This window comes from Falco cherrug, chromosome 4, assembly GCF_023634085.1.
Source record: "Falco cherrug isolate bFalChe1 chromosome 4, bFalChe1.pri, whole genome shotgun sequence".
Lineage (NCBI taxonomy): Eukaryota > Metazoa > Chordata > Aves > Falconiformes > Falconidae > Falco > Falco cherrug.
The window spans coordinates 47,949,997-47,971,807 of record NC_073700.1 but is presented as its reverse complement, the minus strand read 5'-3'; the positions used below and the strand labels follow the sequence as shown (position 1 = coordinate 47,971,807).

The 21,811-nt window shown below is 47.4% G+C and overlaps 1 protein-coding gene across 11 annotated transcripts in view; it reads right to left on the bottom strand.

The window, feature by feature from the left end:
- Positions 1 to 171: 171 nt before the first annotated feature.
- Positions 172 to 21,811, bottom strand: part of DOT1L (DOT1 like histone lysine methyltransferase) — a 76,698-nt gene continuing 55,058 nt past the window's right edge. For 3 of the 11 annotated variants that reach the window (XM_055707748.1, XM_027798282.2, XM_055707751.1), the window contains 10 exons: positions 21,359 to 21,484; positions 20,069 to 20,550; positions 19,675 to 19,798; positions 18,701 to 18,847; positions 17,232 to 17,358; positions 15,198 to 15,811; positions 14,273 to 14,478; positions 13,426 to 13,490; positions 11,970 to 12,938; positions 172 to 10,813 (listed from right to left, as the gene is read on the bottom strand). In XM_055707748.1, the coding sequence (XP_055563723.1) occupies positions 10,224 to 10,813; positions 11,970 to 12,938; positions 13,426 to 13,490; positions 14,273 to 14,478; positions 15,198 to 15,811; positions 17,232 to 17,358; positions 18,701 to 18,847; positions 19,675 to 19,798; positions 20,069 to 20,550; positions 21,359 to 21,484 (3,450 nt within the window). In that variant the 3' untranslated portion in view covers positions 172 to 10,223. Of the gene's footprint in view, positions 10,814 to 11,709; positions 12,939 to 13,425; positions 13,491 to 14,272; positions 14,479 to 15,197; positions 15,812 to 17,231; positions 17,359 to 18,700; positions 18,848 to 19,674; positions 19,799 to 20,068; positions 20,551 to 21,358; positions 21,485 to 21,811 lie in introns of those variants that run through there. The other 8 variants (XM_055707749.1, XM_055707750.1, XM_055707756.1 and 5 more) reach the window with 8 other exon arrangements.

Sequence of the window (21,811 nt, the reverse complement as noted above, 5' to 3'; positions counted from 1 at the left end):
AAAAAGCCCAAGAATTTAACTGCCCTCAGCATTCCCAGGGCTAAAAGTGGGGAGGGGGGAGAGCAGGGGGGGGTGTCTCTCCCTGCCTGCGCCCACCGGTGCCACCAGGCAAAGCCATGCCCCAGAGCAGCTCGTTCCCATGGCAGCTGAAGCAGTGAAACGCCACAACAGTACGGTGTATTAAAATACATACACTTTAATATAAAGACAAAACTTCAAAGCATTGTTTCAATTACAAATCAAGGTAAAGACACAAGAAATTAAGTGGAAGGGAGGGGAGAAAAAACTAACTCTTACATTGTGGAGAATTAGAAAGGCAGGGTGGAAATATATATATTATACATACATATATACACACCAGAAGAATTCACGCTACTTCTATGGAAGAATGAAAGGAATGACAGGACAACTTACCAGTATAAAAAAAAAAACCAACAAAACAAAACAAAAAAACAACAAAAAAAAGATAAATTAGGGGAAGTTTGAATTTTAAATAATTCAGTTTAATAGGCTAAATTATATAAACTAATTCCTATTCACTAGGAAACATCCCATATCACTGTTCTAAGAAAATGGGTTTTTTAAAAAATCCATTGAAAAATGGATTTTTATTAGTAGTTAAAAGTTTACTAATCAATTCCTGAGCAACAGCAACCTCATAATCTACTGCTTTCCCCATCCAAGTCCCACTCAGCGAGGGCAGGCTCTCACTCCTAAGAAGTTTAAGTAGAACAGAGACCTAAGAAGTTGGGTTTTAATTTGAAATTGATCACTTCAAAGATTAATAGGTTAAAAAAGCCAAGCAGGATGGATCAACCCATTCCACCTTTTCATCATTAACTCCAGAAACAAGACCTTCCTAAAGAATAATTTGACCGCACCAGAAAAGCAACCAGATGTACCTTGAAAAAAACCAAAGGATCACAAACTTGAGAACTTCAGGGTTAGCACTGTAAAAATTTAAGATGCGATTTTGTTTTTTAAACTAGAAAACCAAAAAAACCTCTTCAGAAAGAGGGCTGCCAACAGCGAATATACTGGAGAAGTATTTCCAATTTTTTTTTGTCTCTGGTTTAAACCCTGAAGTTCACAATAATAACATCTTTTATTGCAATCAATATTCAGTCTAAATAGATATTTATATATTTATAAATGCAGAAGGATAAATAAAATATGGCACAACAACATTTTTAAAACTGGTAATCCATCTTTTAGTGAAAACCTGATAGGCAAGCTACGGAAATGTTTGAGCAAAAAAAAGGAGGGGAAAAAAAAAAAAAAAAAAGTCTTAAACAGCCATAAAACTTCAAATACTTGTACACTGACTACACATCCGTGCTTCCAAAAAAAGCCAATTATTGTGATTTTTTCCTCAGTGCTGCAAAGATAGTTCACAAAAACACTGTCTAGTTTCTTCTCCCCAAACTGATTTATAAAACACGTGATTGCTGGCTTTGCAGTCCGTGGGACAACAGCCATGCCCTAACTGAAGAAACCATCATTGGGAGCTCCCACTGCTTAATTCCTCTCCACGGTTTTGGCTCAGACAAAACAACAAAAGCAGAATTTTTCAAGACAAGTCACCTGTGTCGGGCGGGGGGACTCGCGACAAGAAAAACCAACTCCCAGCCGTAACCTGCAGGTTTCCACAACCTGTATTAAAGGGCTGGTTCCAACACGGAGCTGAGGGGTTACACACAGGGCTCCGTCACCCAGAGCCACCCGGCACCGGCGAGGGCTGGACCCGGCTGGGGGAGCTGCGTGTTCCCGGTGCTCAGAGGCTGAGGAAGGGGCACGGGGAGGGCTGCGCCAGAGGGGGGTCACGAGCAGCAGCTTGGACACGAGCTCCCAGCGCTCCCCTTCCAGCAACGCAGCAAAGCCTTGAGCGGGGCAGGGACCCGACGGAGCACCCTCTGGTGATATGGGGGGGACATCAGTGGGGCTGGACGGGGACAGTCCGCAGGGCTGGATGGACATGTGCCCTGTGCTGCAGAGCCATCCTGCTGCCTCCAGGACAGGGAACCCCTCCTGCCACCAAGCCCCTGCTGCTGGAGCATCACAAGGGCACAGGTCCCATCGGTCCTTGTGCCAGAGCCACCAACATGCCCACAGACACAGTCCCCTGCATGATCTCGGTGGAGATGGAAGCGCACACTGGCCCTGAAACCGCTCGCAGGGTCTCTGGGTCCCACAAAAAAAACATCACCTGAGTGAGAGCCAAGCCCACCCCACTGCAGATCCCAGCTCTGCCGGTGCTCTCCCCACTCAGCCTCTCCTCTGCTGGAACTCTCTTCCAAGTGGAAAAATAATGGGATGGGGGAGCAGATGCTGCTTTCTAAATACACAATCCTAGCAAGAATCAAACCGCACAGGTCCCCGGAGGTGACCCCAAGCTGCCTGTCCATGACCTCGTTACTCCAGAATAAAAGACCTTCTCCCAGAAGGGGAAGCCCAGCAGGACGGGAAGATACAGCCTCCGCAGCAGGGAAGGCTGGGATGAGACAGAACCTGATCACCACGGGAGTAAATCCAGTGCGGTGCGGAGCACCCGGCCAGCAAACGCTGTTGTAGCCCCGCTGCGTTTGTGCGCTGAATAGCGGAGCTGGCTCGCTTGCACCCATCTCCTCCCCATCACCCCACTCCCATGTATCTTCCCAGGCAAAGCAACTATTCCCAAACATCTGTACAAGGAACCACAGAACGACAGAGTAGTTTGGTCGGAAGGGGCCTTTAAAGGTCCCAGTCCAGTCCCAGAGGAGGAGGCTGAAGAAGCATCGTCAGCAGCTCTGGGAGGGAGCGCTCCCCCGGCCGGGGGGGACCGACGTGCACACAGCCACATGCCTGGCCACACTGTGCCGAGCCACGCGGCCACCCCGTGCCGAGCCACGCGGCCACCCCAACCAGCCACGGTGGCCAAGTGGTACTGAAGGGATCCTCCATTCCAAAATGCTATTCAAGTCAACGGAACCATCAGGCCTGAAATCTATTGGAGCAGCAGACGGCAAATGAGGAAGTGACTTGCTCAAGTGCTGTTTGCCTAAAGAAGAAAGCTACTCAACACCTTGAGATTAAGTAACCGAGAGTGACAAACAGTTGGGTGAGTTTCAGGCTGAGAAGCGTCAAGTCCTGGGGATCTGAAAGCTTGATTCACAAAACCAGTGACTAGTAGATCCCTCAGGATCAAGTACCGCAGCCTTCCTGCCTGGGGTACCTTGGCGAGTCCTGGCCGGGAGCGCAGACTCCGCAGCCCTGGCTAAGCACCAACTGTGCACTAAAAGATAAAGCGGCTGTCACCACTAGGAAGGAAGAAAATAATATGGAAGCATAAGAAAAGTATTTCTACGCTTGGTCAAGGAGACATGAGTTCCTGCTGTTAGAAGAAACTAGTCCGAGCCAGTGACTCTGCCTCCAAATGTCACGTACGGGCAGGACGCGCTGCACTCCCTGTGGCTGGCAGCTTCCCTTCACCTCTCTCCCGTTGCATCCACAACCTGAACTGAGAGAAGTGAAGACGCCTCCCATCATTAAGATTATCCAGAGTGATCCACAGCTCCTGCAAGGAAACAGCCTCTTTTGCACCAAAACAAGCGGCGACGCAGGGAGAGCTCGACCTTCCCCACCACCCTGTCCACCAGCTCGCTCTCAGCAGCCCAAGCCTCTCCGTCCTCCAGCAACGCTTCCCAATTTCTCCCTCAGCTACAAAAAAAGCAGAGAAATCCGACTGCCGCGTGCCCCACACACCTCTGGCTAATGGAAGAATTAATGGAGCACTCCCAGCTCCGCAGCACGACAAGTCTCGGCAGATCAAGCCTGGCAAGCGCCAGCCGGAGGTAGCAAACCACCAAAGAAGGAAAAGCACACAAGGCTTGTTCCTCAAGGCTGACATTTAGCAGCCAGGCACAGGTTTTGCTCAGCCCAACGCTCAGGAAGTTCCTTTTTTTTTTTTGGCAACATACGTGCTACAAGATGTATTTTAGCTTCCTGATGAGCCCCTTGCTGGCAGCAGTGGTGTGGAGAAGGAACATGTGTGACAGCCATGGAACAACGGGACCCAGCAGGATGTGGTAAAGCAGAAGGAATTCCTTTTTGGAACTGGCTGTTTGGCTTTGATTACTCAGAAGTATCTCCAATTACTGAAAACAGGTTTCGGACCTCTGGCACAGTGCTCCTACAGGAGAGTCACGAGGGTCTTATTCTTGTGACCGTATGATCAGACCATAACATCTCCAAGATATTCCTTCAGCAACCCGACAGCAAGGTAAGTCTTTCCCCGTTTCACAGAGAGGAGAAACGAGCTGAACTCGCCTGATCTTATGACAAAGCAATGAAAGGCCAGGGAGCAGGGAAGGCAACAAGACAAATCCCTTGGCAACCACATCTCCGGCTCAGGCAATTCTACCAAAGTGATCCCAAAGCTGCGCTCGGCCGGTTCCCAGCTCAGTGCTGCTCCCTGGAAGCATCAGCTTATCAGGCACCTTCCTGGAAGCGCATCTCGCTGGGGATGACGATGCAGTATTTAGATTAGCACCAGCGAAGCGCTGTGGTCACACCATGCATGGCAGGGTGAAGGTGCCAATGGTGCCAAGCATGGGTGGAAGACGTTGGCAAAGCAAGAGCAGCTCCAGGCTCCTGCAGCGCGGGTGGCCAAGATGGAGACATCGGGTCACTGGGAGCAATGCAGAGGTAGATGAAGGCCCGGTCCCAAGGGACCCTGGGAGGCTGAAGCAGATGCTCAGCAGGTTGGCCAGCAGCCTGAGCCCCTTTCAAGCACATCCCAGCCAGGCGTTTATTCCTGGGTCAGCACCTGTTTCCTTTGGCCTTCCCAGGTGACAGCTGGAGAGTCAGAGACTCCAAAATCCTGGGTAGCTGAAAACATCTTGAGAGCCGACATGTGCCCAGTTGCAGCCAGCGGGCTCGTGCTACCAGCCCGATGGCTGCTTGCCAGCACGTCCCGCATGGACACCGATGACTGCCGATGACCACTGCGCTCACAGGTGATGCTGAGGGACAGCGGGGGCTTTGCTTTTCCACAACACCCACCAGCGGGGAGATGACCAGCTCCTTGCCTGGGGTCTTTGCTCTGAAGGGTCACAAAACCATTTAGGTTTGCAAAGACCTCCAAGACCATGAAGTCCAACTGTAAGGCTAACAGTGCCAAGCCCAGCACCAAACCCCGTCTGACAGCTCCATCCTGCTCACCAGGCGCCAATCCCTGAAATCCTACGAAGCTTGGGACAAAGCGCGTCATTCCCACAACATGGACCGGCCATCCTCTTCAGCAGAGGAGTGCTGGGAGCCAGCTGGGTGATGGTCCTCCAGCAGGCACCGGCAAGCACGGCAGGTTCCCCAGAGCCCTGCGAGTCAGCTCCTTCCCCACCGGGCACCTTTGCTCGTGTCCTGTCAGCACCTTGCACACGAGCACAGGCAAACGTTCCCCTCACGGAACAAGTGATGGCGAGTCGTCTCACTGCAAGTCTTCTGCAATTTGGGATGAAGGGGGGCACAAGAGGTCTGAGGAGCACTGGCTCTTGGTCCCTTTTCAGAAGAGGATCTTATAAAAGCAGAGTGATTAAGAGCTTATTACTTGTATTTCCTCATCTCTCTCATCAGGGATATAAATGATAGGGGGGAGATGTAATTAAGGCTGCTGCCCCTCCAGCAATCGCTCAGGCACAGCCCACCAGTTTAAAGCCTTCAAAGACCTGAGCACTCCGCCGGGTGCTGGGAAGGATGCTAAGGCAGCTCTGCAACTTCTAGTCAACCCAAGGATCTGGAAGAAGCTAGAGCTGCCCACGTCCCAGCTGCAAAACATCTGGGTTACATTGTCTTCCTGGATTCCAGGACATACACTGTGTACGGCTTCTACTAGAAGCTACTGGCTGTTCCTCAGCTGTCACCCTTGGAGCACTTTTGCCCTTTTCCAGGTTTTCATCTTGCTGTTAGTTACTCAGCAGGGCGCACCGCTGTCCTCTCCCACACACAAAGCAGAAACCAGTTCCGAAACGTCCCTCATTTCCAGCGGCTATCAATCCCTTCCCTTTCCAGTGAACAAGGCGGCCAAGTTAGATTGTTTCTGCGCACAAGGGCTGCCTAGGGAAGACACACTTAGGAATCAACAAAATAACTGCACTTTGTCCTAAATCTCTACTAAGATCGCCAGGTACAGGGAAAAAGGCTAAACCGAAGCCTGCAGAGGGCTGCGGCACCTCGCCCGCGCCACTCTCGGGAACACGGCCAGCATGGTGCTCGTGACCATTCCTCCCGGATCCAGGCAGCAGGAGAGAGTGCCCAAGGGCAGAGGTACCTCGCCTACTTCAAACACAGAGGCAGGAGTTGAACAGCCAAGGCGTTCAGCCCAGCTTTCTGTGCCCAGGGGATGCTCCGTCAGGTGGCTGGTACAGCAGGGCTCAGCTCTGAGGCAAATGCCCGACGGCTGGAGGTGGGAGACTCCCTAGGGAGCACTAGCAACCTAGAAGGGATTCAAGGACAGTGAGTGCCCGGGCTAGCAGGCAGCCGTTTCCCAAAGCCTAACTGTGTTTTTCCTCTAGTCATCTTGCTGTTGCAATTCCCCTTCTTCTACTGTAGTTTCCTTTCCTGGTGCTTGGTCCAGTCTGAACTACAGACCAGCGTGATTTCTACTGAATGGATCATCCTTCTCCTCACTTTGTGCACTCGAATAAATAAGTTTTTACAAGTTTACTGTGCATTGTACAATCTAAAAAATAAATGAAATAAAGTATATGAAATTTATAATTTTTCATCACATCTCTATAAAATACAGCCGCTGCTCAGAGCAGCGCTTTCTGTACACAGAACACCAAGTCACAATACAATTAACTGCACCAGTTTGATAGTGTGGCAGCACGGTAAGCTAGATTGTGGTGTTTTTGTGAACTACCATTTAGACCTACTTAAAAGCAAAAAAATACAAAAGCAAAATGCACTTCGTCAACAAATGCACACGGCTAACCCATTTCTGAATCAAGTATCAAAACCCTACTAACAAAATACATTGTACTTGGAACAAAAAAAAACCAACAAGCTGAGAAAATCTGCTACCTGCACCAGTACAGACGCGCTATGTTCAGTCTTCCCAACGGTGGTAAAACGGGCCTGACCAATACCAGTGATTACACACCCTGTTCATATGCCAACGCCAGCACAAAACAAGTTACCAGACTCGCTACCAGAATTCACAGTGACTTGAGTGCCACCAGCAACTGCAAACGGCCCAGCGAAGTAGTTCAACGGGGCAGGACTTGGATTTCTTTTGTTCAGCCCGTGCCTGCGCTGGCCAAGCTCGCCTGGGCCACCCCAGGCTCTCCATCTGCCACCCCAGAGGGGAAGACTGGGTGCTCGTTCGTCACTAACGCACTGAAAAACCACCCCGTTAACAGGGTGCCCGGCTCCATTCCAATTAAAATCAAAATGAGATTTTGATCTTCAAAATAGAAGGCTGCCTTTCTCTGTAGCTCACGCTGCTGCCAACCAGGCGGATTTTGGTATATGAACAGAGTAAGTTGAATAAATAAACTGCAGACCTTTCCGAGAACTGGGTTTGGCATTGGTCAACCCTCCAAATTCAGCACCAAGGATTCAAACCGGAGGCACAGTTCTGACGGGTGAAATAGCACCAAGAGGAGGCTCTTTACATCTCTGCTGGTGTGCCAGTCCTTTATTATTCAGAGAATTTAATAATAAGTTGTATTTATGATTCTAGGTGGAATAAAATAAGTCAAAATTGTTTTCACTTTAAAAAAAGATAAATACTTTATCTAAACTATCAACAATACAAACTGGAGCTTTAAGCATTTCTTTTGCCTTTTTTTTTTTCTTTTTTCTTTTTTACTCAGATTCACAGTAAATATTTTCTCTGTTGTTTAGGTCTTTTTATGTTTTTATTTTGCCCAGTAGTAAGAGAGTAGAAACCCCTGCACAGGCCAGGTGAGCACCTTTCAGTGGAAGCCGAGTGAAGTTGGTCCACGTTGTCCTTGCATAGGTCACATTGGGTTGAGGTAGAAATCCTAGTTACCTGCACAACAGGAGGAGAGGAAGAGACTCATCTAAATAAAAGACAAAAATCTGCTGTGTGTTAGACGTGTCAATCATTTCTACATTGCTCCGAGACCTCGTTAGCCAGCAAAGAAGGAGCAACTCCTGACCCAACTGCAATTAGACAGAAAGGATGCCTCCAGGAGTGACACGGGGCCCCGCGGGCTGTTGCAGGTTTTAAAGCTTTCTCTGTGTGACCACATCGGACTCTGTCCTCCTGCGACTGACCTCGGGGGCGTGGGGGGAGCATTCCCCCACTCAGCACTCGGCCTTTTTCTAGCACACTCTAATCTGCTTGGAATTTTTTATTGCCCTGGGGGAGAAACATTAGGAGAAGCAAAGCAGTTTAGTTTAGCCCCCCGATTCCAGAATTCGGCTTTGGTTCACAGGGACTCTGAACACACGTATTCACACCGAAGTCAATGAAACTGCCCAAGCACTTGGCATACGGTTCAAGAGTCACAGGGCACAGGACCGCAACTACAGTATGTCCGTCACACACCAGCTCCCGGCAGCATCATTTCTGCTCATTTGCTCCACAATCCAGCTTTGTCATCCCCTTTTCTCCACACGTCACTTCTGTGCCTTGCCCACTTTGCTCAGAACCTTTTTGTGACAGGGGCCACCACACCCAAGAGCAGGGAGCGTGGCCCAATACGGCCACAGTTCCAGGTAAGGCAAGTTCAGCAGGCAGCTTTCACACTAGAGTCGCCCATGTACACAAAGCCCTGAGCCTAACCCTCCTCGCCCCTTCTCCCCCATCTGGTTTCTGTTCGGGGCCTTCCAAGCCCCTTCCGTAAGGACATCACGCTGTTGGGTCTCCACCGGCACACAGGGACCACATTGCTCCAAACTCCTCAGCATCACTTCCCCGTACAGAAGGACGGAGGTAATACTTACGTGCCTCACAAAAGCCTAATGAGGATTTGTTCGTGTCTGTGGAGCAATGTGATGATGAAGACACTATACACAATGCGCAGTCAAAAGAATCTCTCAGGTATATTGTAATTGAGTCATACGTTTTATAAGCAGCAAAGAGTATTCAACCATATATTGTATGCAGCTTTGGTATCAGTGAACAGCAACAACAGCAAAGACCTACAAGAAAAGCACGGAGCAAGCTCCGGGGCCCAACAGACTGATTGAACTTCGCAAGCACAAGTTGTTACATCAGGATGCCACAGAGTATTTTCAGGAACAACAGTACCCAACTCTGTGGTGGTACACTTTATTCTGGAGTCGCTCTGAAGACATTTCAATACCTGCTTCAGTAAGAATGGGTACAGTCTCCAGAAACCCTCCTCTCTTCTATGCCCCCAGCCTCTACGAAGCACGGACCACAGCTGGCCCTGCAGATCCCCTGTATTCTCATTCACAATCTACCCGGGAAGCCAGTGATTGCCAAGTGAGCATAAATACAGCATCTGATGAGTTTGTTACTGTTTGCCCTAGCAGGCAAGTCCGATAAAGCTGCAGTGCACAGATAAATCACACCCCTTTCTTTGCTACCTGTAGCTGTGTTTTCCATTGATGCAGGGGGCACATTAACTGCAGTGCAAGACCAGTGCATTTGCTCTCCAAGACAAAGCTGCAGCTTGTAACCTGGAGATTTTTAACTTTATGATTATTTAGAGCAGCTGTTGTCGACTGACAATAAAAACAAGACCATCGTGTTGCCACATGCAGTCACAAAGCAGCACCATCACGCGTCCTAACGCTATGCGAACATGGACTTGTGGAGATGCAACAGTCTGCGTCGGAGGGCAAGAAGAGGGGAAGGGGGAATCAAAGTAGACAACAACCACTTCCAATAAGTGTATAAAACCGTACTTAAAAATAGACATTTCCTCCCCGTTACTGATCTTCAGAAATAGACATTTTCATGAAGCAATCTCAACCTGCACATAATCCTAACGTCAGATGAGACAGACCAGAGGTATGATGGTGGGCACTCTTTGTCGAGAAATCCTGACTCCCAGAACAGAGAGCGTTAAGACTCTCCATCCTCTGCCGTCAGATTATCTGCTTCCCACATTTTAGAGTTTCACAGAGCCCATCCCCAACCTGTCTCTGAAAAGGAAGAAGCATCATTCAGCATCTTGTACAAAACTCCTCTTTTTTTTTCTCTAGCCTTACCTTACAAAATAAGAACTGTTAGCTAAGCAAGCTCTTTATCGTGGCTTAACCCCAGAAAGGTGCGAAGCATAAGGAGACTGCATGCCAAGTGTAACCCACATAGCGGACGTGCCAGCTGCGTTGGACTGCGTGATCATGGGCGCGGACTGTGCCAGCGCCAAACGGGGCAGAGGCGGGTGATGGACTGTAAAGGAGGGGCGGGAGGTTTTGTGCTGGAGAGAAGCTAGCTTAATAGACAAAGAAGCATTAGCAGACTGGACAGAAGCAGCAGAAGAGGATGGCAAAAAAGCTTCGCCGGGTGGGATGGATGGCAGGTTCTGCAGAAGCGCAGGCTCGGAGTTAGAAGCAAGTAATGGAGGAGGTGGGGGCAATGAAACGTTAGGAGGGGGCGGAGGGGAATGGAAAACAGATTGCACTGGCGCTCTGTTGAGGTGCTGAGCAGATCTAGTCTCGCTAGATGTTACTAAATTAGAGGAAGGGGGTGGGAAAGATGAGGATGAGGTGCTGGCAACAGCCTGCAGAGGGTTTAAGCTTAGCACTGTGCTGCTAGAGACAGCACTGCTGCTGAAACTGGCTCCAAATTGATGAGGAGAGGAGGCAGAAGGCACCGCATGGTTAAAAATACCTGCAAACAGGAGAGAAAAACTCAGCTTCAACAGATGGGCTTTGTACGGTCTCAAGCGACAAGAGAAACAAAACAAAAAAGCAAAAAACCAAAACAACAACAAAAAAAAAAGGAAAAAAGCAAAATTATAATAGTTACAGCCCCATACAAAAATATGCAGCATGAGAAGGCAGCAAGCAATGAGAGATAATGGTGCAGGCCAGGAGGTACAAAAGATTTCACTTACCTTTCCTACTGCCAACCTCTAAATGCCACGAGGAAAAATGGTCAGACCCAAGAACTGTCAGTTCTCTACCACAGGGGTAGACTTCTGATGAGATTACGTGGTCTCTAGAGTTGTTTATCTGAAGACTCAAACTGCTGCTCTTCCCTCCCCACCCTCCTGCTTTCCCACTTACAGGGCAGCAGAGGGGAGATTGTATTTCCAGCAAATCTATGTGCTGAGAGATGTGAGAGTTAGGATTTCCCGACATGGTGCCTGAATGATTATGGACAGGTAAGAAAAACTGCCCTGGACACTTAGTAACAGCAGGTTCAGGCTATCTTCTAGCCCTGCCAGCTTGTCTCCGGTCTGGGCCACAGAAGCCAAGGCTGTGCAGGATCCCAGAAGTGCAAGGTGCATATGGCATTGCCCCTCCTGGCAAAGAAATGCCTTTTGTGTCCATTCCAGAGCCAGAATGCTACGCAATTCCCAACACCATCTCCTCTGAAGAGGCACTGATGTTTTACTCTTCCTGGATCATGCTACATCCATTTGAGGCCTAACCTCAACCTTTACTCAAGTTGACAAGTTAGAGATCCTTAACTTGGTACCAGGACAAGTTAAATCCTTTACCTGCAGGCAGACCTAAGTTGGTTCCAACACAGCAACATCTGAACAAGCATACATTATGAAATCACAAAGTCTGGGTGTATTCTTTCATTAAGGTGATACAACAAGCTCATCTAGTAGACAAAGATCATGAGATTTCACTGTGGGGAACTGAACTCATCCTAGCATCTCCGAGAAAGAGAGAGAGAAAGAGAGAGAGGAGACTGGTTATGTGGGACAGATCTGCTTCACATCCTGCAGAAAAGCAAGGGTTTCAGCCCTGGAGAGGCAGCGTCAGACTTTCCTTTAGGCCCTGTCTTATACCAGAGAAAGAGTTCTGCCTACCTCCAACTGTTCCACCTGTAACCCCAGGAGAGAAGTTCCCCATAGTGTGAGAATTAGTCAGTCTGGTTGCAGCGGATGACACGTGGACCAGACTGGCAGCAGCTGGCATTGAATTAAATAAGGACTGCAATACTGAGGAATTTGTCACCGAGTTGAGGTTTGCTTGCAAGGCCATGGGGCCAAGGGGGAACTGCGATCCAGTGGTCAAAGTGTTTAGGAAAGGATGGTGCGTCTGAACAGAAGATGCTGGGTTGCCTGCTGAAGAAACAGCAGTAGAAAGGCTTTTACCATTCAGAAGGCCACCAGACGGAACAGCAGCAGAAATGAAAAGGTTGTGGCCATTTTTAAACTCCACATCTCGGTCCCTTCCTTTGCCGACCTTTCCGTTATGCTGCAAAGAGTTTTTTTCTGAAGATCCCCCAGTACGAATGCTTATGTCGCTGATCTCTTTGCCTTTCACCCCTGACCGATTTAAGTCTTCTTTCGTGCCGCCGAGGCCTTCGAGCTGCCTCTTGTTCAAAAAGGGATTTGTTTCCGATACCCCCACCTCTTTGCTTCGCTGTGACTGGAAACCCAGCGAGCAGTTGGAAGCCGCCACGTCCGAAGCCTTATGTGGAAGGGAAGCACCATCGATAAAGCCGTGTAAACCGATGTCAGCCGACAGCCCGCCGTTGTACGCGAACCCGTTGGCGGCGTTCGTACCAGGGCTGAGCCCATCCGCCCCCGCCGAGGGCAGGGCAATGCTTTTCCTCGCATGTGCCGTCATCTTGGCATCGATGGCAAGGCTGTCCTCGGAGGACGGCCTGAAGGCAAACAGCGAATTCTGGCTCAGAGATGAAACCGACTGCAAGGGACTGTCCGTAGTTTTGGTCAGGTTGATGTCAGAGATTGGTGAAAAAGTTGATTTCCATTTACTGCTGTTCATGTTTTCGTTGCTTTGTGCTTGTTTCCTCCCAGATAAGCTGCCACCTAGTTTGGAAGAAAATTTATAAATGTTAAAAAACAGCAGTCACTGAATCTGCACATTAAGAACAGGGGTTTCTCTTTCAACACCCACAATTTATCAGTCTGTAATTCTGGGTTTGATCCAAAGGCAGAAATATTGGTGAAATCGCCTAGAAGTCCTTAAAATTCAGTTTACTGCTCTGAAAAAGTTTGACAATGCTGATCTACTTTTTCCTCAGTCTTTGTACTGCAGATCCCTCCCCAAACCTTGAGTGAGCAAAAAGACAGGTCAGATCTTTGGTGACCTGTGATTACAGAAAGAACTGACCCAATATTCTTAATTATTGGACACCTGTCTTAATTCTGATTATTGAAGGACCTGGCAGAAGTGCACTCTGCTCAGCAGGACAGGAGCAGAGAAAAGCCTCCTACTAACAGCTTCAGTCAGCAGCAGACACCCACTCCCCAACTCCAACCATCACAACAAATAATTAACATTCCTCACACCTACCATTTTCAACAGTCTTCTGTGGAGATTTGCTTTCCAATGATATCGTTGCAATTTTCCTCTCAATTCTAGTGGGAAAATAAAAAGGCTGTAACACTCATCGCAGATCTTTTGTTGCACATTTGCCATCACAACCTATTCTGTTCACGTCTTAACAGGTGGCTAGAGTATATTAAGGCAAATCAGCTAGACAGCTGTATGTTACTAAAGACACTTAAAAGCATTAAAAAAAAATCCACAACTTTAAGTAGAAGCTATTATGGAATTACTACTCTTTGCCAAGATGAGCGCACGTTCAGAGGACTTTGTTGTTGTGAAAGAAAAGCAACAAGTAGGCTGTTGCTCACGTGTCTATAGTGGTTGCTGTTGCTCACGTGTCTATGGTGGTTGCTTTTCCAGCACCTTAAACAAGAAAAAAAAATTGCACCCCACAGGCAGGCAAGGGGTGGCGAGTACTCAGTTTTCACAGCAACACATCAATAGTTTGGGGCAGGAAGGGAAGAATTCTGAATCAAGATGAAACTGGGAGTGAGCGGAGACTGATTCCTAGTTAGTATTGCACACACAGTCTCAGCACTCCTACAACGCATCATCCAAAAAAAAAAAAAAAAAATCTGCACTAATTCTTTCAGAGGCCAGGCTCTGTCAGCCTTGCAAACACAGCAACACATTCAAGTACTATTTCCTAAATACCTTCTCTATTCACAATTTCAGCTGTGTAAGAGGCTTGGCATAATGGCATCGGTCCCAAGGCAAAGGGAACAAAGGCAGCTTAACACACCTCTCCAGTCTAGAGCAGCGTTATCAGCTCTCAGAAATCTCATCCTGAAACCTGTGCCTGTGTATTCACCTGCTGCTATTGTGCTCATCTTCGGATCCCTGCTCTTCATCTGATGTTAGAGGAGAGTAATGAACGCCGTTGCTCTGAATGAGGGGCTTTTCCTTTTTCAGTACCGGGGGCTGGTCATTGTCCTGGTAAGGAACAGGAGAGTTCTTCAGGGAGTTTTCAGGAGAGGAAATGGCTGTTATTTCTAAAGGCTGGTTAATGTTATTGACCTGGGCAAGAAGGAAAGAAAGCAGTTACAGATGAGAGTATCCCTTTAGAAACAAGGCATCTTGTTAAGGGTATTAAAAGCAGGCTTAACCCGCTCAGCTTTAGGATATGCCCACAGCTGCTTGTTTAGCGCTGCTATTATACCGCACCATCCTGCATTACAACCTGGGGTGAAAACCTAAATATACCTTGGAAAAATACCTCATTTTCATTCTTTGATTTTACGTTTAAACGCAGAAACAAAGACATGGGATAACTGCATTTCTTTCCAAACTGCCACTGCAGGATCACATGAACACAACTTCTATAGCTGGCTTAATTATGCAAGAATGCCATATGCTTCTGGCACTCTTACGCTATTTAGTCAATCTTAGTTTAAACTATTTTCAAAATATTTAACCTACAGCCTAAAAATCAACTTCACTGGAGAAACAAGCTCTTTGTCATAAGGGAAGAGATTCTTTTTAATTTTTAATGCTCTGTCAGCAAAGAACTCTTTGAAGAGGTTCCACCTATACAGAAATAGTTCACCACCTTCCCAGCAACTCTTTCGCCTCCCAGAGGGGCCATTTTCACAAAGGGTCTTCACACCAATTGTAGCTACTAGCCCTGTAACAGCCTGCAAGTACATTAAAGAACAGAGCAGTTGAAGCTTATTTCTAATGCAAAGAGCTTTCCCAGGCCCTTCTCTCTTGCTCGAGCTCTTCATTTTTGCCCTTACCATGGAGTTGATATTGAGCGGTGAACCTGATGGTTGCGTAAAGAGTCCAGACACAGTAGGTAAGGATTTGCGTTTAGGGGAGACCCCGGAGTTCCCGCTGAGAATCCCAGTGGAGGATCTCTTCCGCCGGCCTCGCTTCTTCCCATCCTGCGCGTGTGCTTGGCCACAGTCCAGCCGAGCGCTCATGGGCAGAGGACTGTGCTTGTTGGAAGGGGATTGTTTTACATGTCCTGTATTAGGAGAGATTGTAAAGATGATTCTTCTCTTGGCCTCGTTCTCAGGATCTGAAAACGCTGCATCAGACTGAAGATCCCCCTTTGTTCCTTCGGCAAACATCTTCTGAGCATCTGCATATTGCAATACCCCTACCAGGCTCTGGGATGTGCCATTTAACCTGGGGCTTGTGGAGTGCTGGTGAGCAGGGGAGTTTTGCCCAGAGTTCCTTGACTGCATCATTAGCAAAGGATGTTGTGGAGTGGAACTCCGAGACCCTACTGAGTTAAACAGACTCCCAGAGTCGTCCAGAGCTGCCTGATCAACACTATGGTTAAGATGGGCTGGGCTGTTTGTAAGATTTCCATTGACTGCCACGGAGCCAGAAGAGTAAGAAAAACCTGTTGAAAGGGAAAGTATACATCATTGCTTCTGCTGAGTGATAGTTCACAGTGCTAGATTTCTGGGATGACTGGGAGTGGTTTCAGCTCTACCTGCGTTAGCTCAGCTGGTGGCCATGTACTGCGGAGGAAACTGCACAGCTGCTTTTTACACAGTGCAGTTGAGGACGTGGCGCTCTGTGCCCAGGGTTTCAGTGAGGAGTTAACAACTTTCACTACTCTCTTGCCAGTTCAGGAAAATGCATGTGTCATATGGAGACATTCTATGGTCTACCCAGTTTTTAAATGGAATGCCAGCTAAGTTTCTTTTGAACCATTATGCCTTTTTGAAATCAGGGCTCCTCTACTCTCGACTCCTTCCTACTGTCAAGGAAACAGATGGCCAAATTCAGTCTGTTTCCTTCCCCCAGAAAGCAGGGACTTTGCCATCCTCCTTCTCAACATCAAACAAAAGGCTGTGGCTTTGAAAGTGACAGGGGACCTTCAAAGAAACTGTGGCAGAAGAACATCACACAGGAGGAAGCTTGGAAAGGGAATCAAATCTTTGTCATGGTGCATCATCAATGGGTTTAGTGCTCTAGTATGGCTTGTCTCTGGGCTGTCTAACTGAAAGGGGTAGAAGGGAACTTGATACTGTTTATAACAAGTTCTTTTTTTTAAATACTTCATTGGTTTTACAGAAAACTGCAGCCAAGCCCTTCTTTGCAAAACAGATGCTAGGAACAACACAAGCCCCTCGAGATGGTGAACATTCAGAACAAACGCACTCTCTGATGAGGGATCAGCTGTAGAATAGCTTCTGTATGCTAAAGCCTACCTTTCCTGATCCACAACATTTCCATATCCTGAACAGCAAAAGGCCATGACTTCAACAGATGAGTTCAGAAGCAATGCCTGCACTTAAAGGTATCCCTTATCCTCTCCTGTTTGACCTTTCTTCCTACCCGGATACTTGTGCCTTTACAACTGTTCATGAGGCACCACTGTGACCCTGCATTAAGAAATTTATTTTGCTATTACAAAAATTCCACCGCCCTGTAAAATAAAACTTCTAAAGCTAGATCATCAGCGCATAGCATAGCTATGCAACACTTTGCTGGTTTGCCACATTGTCAAGGGAGGAATCTCTTCATCCACATGGAAGAATTTACAAAAGCAATTATTTATTTACACTACGAGGTGCTGCCGTTCAGGTAAAGGCACCCCAAACCAATACTTTTATGTCAGAACGCAGCCAAGCCGCAGGCACGTACTATCTCTAAGCAACATCCTCCGTGACTCTCTGCTCTTGTTACAAAAGGTACATTTATCTGGCGCCCTACTGCCCAAATGGCCTGTAGCACTCCGAAAACTCCGACGCATGCCCTGGGGGATGCTGTCACGACAAGACAGCACACCTGCGCGTAGGTGAGGCTGTTACCTGAGGTAGCCAAAGCCAGTGGCTTGTTTCCAGCAGCATTGCTTACGCCATTATGAGAGCTAGCACCAATCTGCTTTTCAAGTGTCGATGAGTCTCTACTCTGATGAACTGGGCTAGGTGTGCTTCTCTGGGGGGAGAGAAACAGGCATTTTAGTACAGGAAGCATACTCAGAAGTCACCAGGTTAAAGACAATTCACATGCGTTGGTAGATCTACCAAGGAAAGGGGCTCTACTACCTAAGTGTCCTAGATTTTGCTTGTTTTGAGAGAAATGCAGAACAGCACGTTACGGGACAAAAATAAATACCGTTATTAATTATACTGCAATAGTATCTAGCTTACAACAGATACCAGGCAGATAGAGGGAGAACAGGCTCACTGGCCCAGCAAGTTTAGACTCAGGACAGCACTGCTGTCAGAATGAGTGCCTCGGTCCACTATTTCATAGGCAGCCAGAAAGGAAACAAATGGTTGTATTGTGCCCCCAAGGCTGTGCGCATGAAATTCCCCCAAAACAACCCAAACTGTATGTGAAACACATTAGGCTATGTTCCCTGGTACACTGAGGGTACAATCAACGAGTGGTGTTTTCCTAAAGCAGGCAAAACAATCATGCAATGGCAGCCTGAATAAACGGCGTGTTGAAGGGAGAGATGCTGCCCAGAGCTAGCGTTCTCTCTCCTCCCAGGACGTACAACTTCTGCTCAGAGCTGTGCAGGCTGTAGTTCTGCTACAACTAGAAGCCTTCAGCTGGAAAAAGATAGTAGATTCCATACTATGAAACAACTCCAGCTTTCCAAATAGGGATTGTAAGGCAAGAACCTGTGGACAGGTTCTGAATTCACAGCTCTCATGGGAAAGCAGCAAATGCTTCTCAGTTCTCTAGTGTAACACTTCTGTCTGGACCAGGCTTTTTTGAACTCCTCTGCCACTGAGTGGCATGGTCTTATCAGGATTTCAAAAAGAGATGGCCCCAGAAGTTCTCCAGTTCTCTGATGCTGCAGAGCAGTCCCTTGCACATTAGGCATTACGGCCTCGAGGTGCTGTTCAAGTTCATCCTACACAGATATGTTATAAGACAAGACAATTTGGAGATCACCGAACTGAGGCAGAAGAATTTGTCTCCCAGGGTCATGCAAGAAGGCAGGGGCTAGACCAAACTGACACCTGTGAGTTTTCACTACTACAAACTCTCAGACTCTGCATCCTTTCCACCCAGACATTTAAGACTAGTAGTATCTCGAGGCATGTACTTTCCTTCCTGGCTGAAATACCACCACCCCCCAGCCACGCGAGGAAAAATCTACAGAATGACTAAGAGCCAAGAAGATGCACCCCAACAGCAGCCTCCCCCAAAGCATCAGACATTCAAGATTAGCAGCCCAGGAAGGATTCTGGTGCACAGCACCCCGTTACTGCCCGGTGTGATTTTAGTTAGGGATGGAAAGTGTTGACAATCCCTTACTCACCACCTTCTCAACACGGCTAGGTAGGACTACGCTGGCCAGAGGGATACTAACAGGGAGTTTATTGGGCTGCACTGTGCTGAGAGGAATACTGATAGGTAGGCTGGTGATAGTTTCTCCATTACTCACAGAGGTTCTCTCTCTCAAAACCTGCAAAGGTGAAACAAAGTAATGTTCTTAACCGCATGCTATTACTGACAAGACTTTTTAAACTAACAGTAACCTGCTCATCTATATTTGTTTTCCCCAACCCTTCCCCCCTGCACTTTTTTTTTTTTTTTTTTTTTTTAAAGAATTACACAATTAAGAGTGATGACTATACAGCACAGACAGGGCATGCATGGAGCAACTTTTGTTACCAGCACCAGTCTACTGGGACAACAGCATCCAACAGCATAGAAATATGTATATTAAAGCTACTGCTGGCCCCAGGCATAAGGAAAAGGATAACTTAGACAAGTCCATTTCCTAGTGTCTTTGTCAGAGCTCTGTGAAAAGCACCCATTTGAAAGAACTCATACCTGGAGGCCCTCTGTACACAAAAGATAAAGTAGCCAGAAATATTTCCATGGTAACTTCCTCTCAGAGGGCACCTCCTTGCTCTAAAATGAGCCCAATGTGATTCATGGCTGGACCAATTACGTGGACAATTTTTTGTTGTTTTTATTAACAATGGAAAAGTCTACTTTTCAGGTTCAAGCAGACACACACCAGATCAAAAAGAAGTCCTACTACATCACTGGCACTGTTCATATGCAAACCAGTAACGCGGAGGTAGGCACGTCTGTCATGAGCACAGTATTCTCTTCCTCTAGCCAGCATCTTTTTATTGTGTCACACCTACTGTATTTTCTGTTATTTTCCATGCCATGCTGAGCATAAAAAGGAGCATGCTTGCATTCCCTAGTTTGAACAACTTCTTCTTTGTTCTACCAGGTGTTAACATCTCTGCGCTTGAGCGCCAGCAAACCTCTTACCTTCTCGCCTGCAACTGGTAAGGCCGCTGGGGAAGAGGGCCGAGTTTCCTGAGGACTCAGCTTTATGCCATTTGAAATACCAGGGCTTGGATATGTAAGGCCATTCTCTTTGACGTGGTCAGCTCTGGAACAGAGACGTACGATCGTTAGAACAGAAAAGCTGATGACTTCTCCCTTGCAAGGAATTCCTGTGCCCAATGGAAGGTGCCGTATCGCCTTATTTACTCAGTCAGGTGGCACTTATGATGTTCTTACAACAAAACATTTAGAAGCGTATAAACCTCCACTTCTAAACGTTGGATGTTTGGATGTTTTTCCACAATCCAAATAAACCACCGTCATTAAAAGAAGCAATTACCCCTCCTTTCCCATCCCAGGAAAGGATCGCTCTCACCTCTGTATCTCATTAGTTGTTGCTTTTCCATTGACTCCATGGTCTTGATTCAAGTGTCTCCTTAGTGCTATTTTCGCTGGGGAAAACCGGGTATAATCAGGTAGGGACAAGCTCGTCAGCTTGTCTGCCTTCTGTCTGCTGCTGTGGTTTGGGGTACACGGAACTATTTCTTGGTCCAAATGAGAGGTCGTGTACTGAGGCGTGTTCTGCTTGGAAGACGACCTGCTAAAGGTGTTATGAATTTCATAGGGAGTCGCATGGCCGTTCATGGACAGTTCAGGGCTCATGCCATTGATGTGGGGCATAGGAAACTTGGAGCATTCCAGCTCCAGCTGGAACCTGCCGTGGTCAGCCTCAGGATCACGGCTCAGGTGGTTTTTATTGTGGAGTTGTACTGACAGTGATTCATCAGATGGCGTGTACGACTTCAGCTGCATGAGCTCCTGCTGTCTTTGACTCTTCTCAAGTTCCACAATGCTGATCTTTAAATGAAGAGGACAATGATTAAAGACTATTAACAATTCTACCACACTATGAAGTTTTGCCTCTATAGGATTCTTAGTAAAAGTGGCCCCATCTCTGGGAACAACGCAGAACAGTTGACCCAAAATATGAGAAACAAATTTCAACATGCTGCTCTGAGCTTGAGACCAAAAGGCACAGGTAAGGGGAATGGCTCTGGGACTCTCAGAAAGCACTACTCAGATCTTGAAAGCAAACATAAAGTGTCTCCAACTTATATAGAGAGTATGGAGTCACTTGATACCTCCAGTCTTTGAAGGAAACAGTCGCCCCATGTCAAAGTATCCAGCAAAAGGCTGTATTAGCTCTAGGGCTAATCTCACAGGAAAATAAAAGTTCTTCAGACACAGCAGTTTAATTTGTTTTCGCTATGGTAAGTGACATTCTGTGGGTACTGATCCCTGAATCAGCCAGAACATCAGAGCACACATGCAAAGAAGCAGGACTTTTCATCAGGTCATGCTTTTTAAATAAATTAACAATAAACCACGATTCCTTCTTCCACAGCATTACCAAGGAATCAGGTCACAGCATTTGCTTCCTTTAAAAGTTATCCACATCCTTATTCTTCAAGTTTACTAAAATCCTCTAATCAAAAGATTAATCTCGGGTGGGGGGGGCGGGGGGGGTGGGTGCGGGTGCGGGGGAAGGGGGCAGAAGAAAACTGCCACCTAGCTTAACCTTTAACATCATATTCAGCCAAATACCCTTAACTGGCCCAAAAGCTATCCCAAGTTGGTGACTCTAGATTTGCTTTTTGCTCTCTACCTGCAATTCCAAACAGTGCTTTTGTTTCTCAGAAATCTGATTCTTCAACGCCTGCTTCTCTTTCAGTAAGTTCTCCAGTGACAACGTTGACCAGTCCAGCTTCAGTTCCTCACACCGTGCCTTAAGCTGCAAAGGCACGAGACAAACAGATCACAAGACAACTCTCGCCACTTCACACCACCCAAGGTGCAAGCTGAAAGCCAGGCATCTTTCGACTGGATATATGCAAGAAGCTTCTTAGCCCACTGAAAACTCCTCTCAGCTTAAGGCAAATGCCACCAAAACGGTCCTGTGGTCCCTACATAGTGTGGCAGGATGTGGCCTGGCTCTTTCTGAAAAGGGTGTTATCACCCACCCTCCCTAACCTGCTCCACATCCAGATTTGCCCCTGAACAGTTTGAGCTACCAAGACAAACCCCAGAAGCATTAGGGCCACCCAAAGCAAGCACTGGG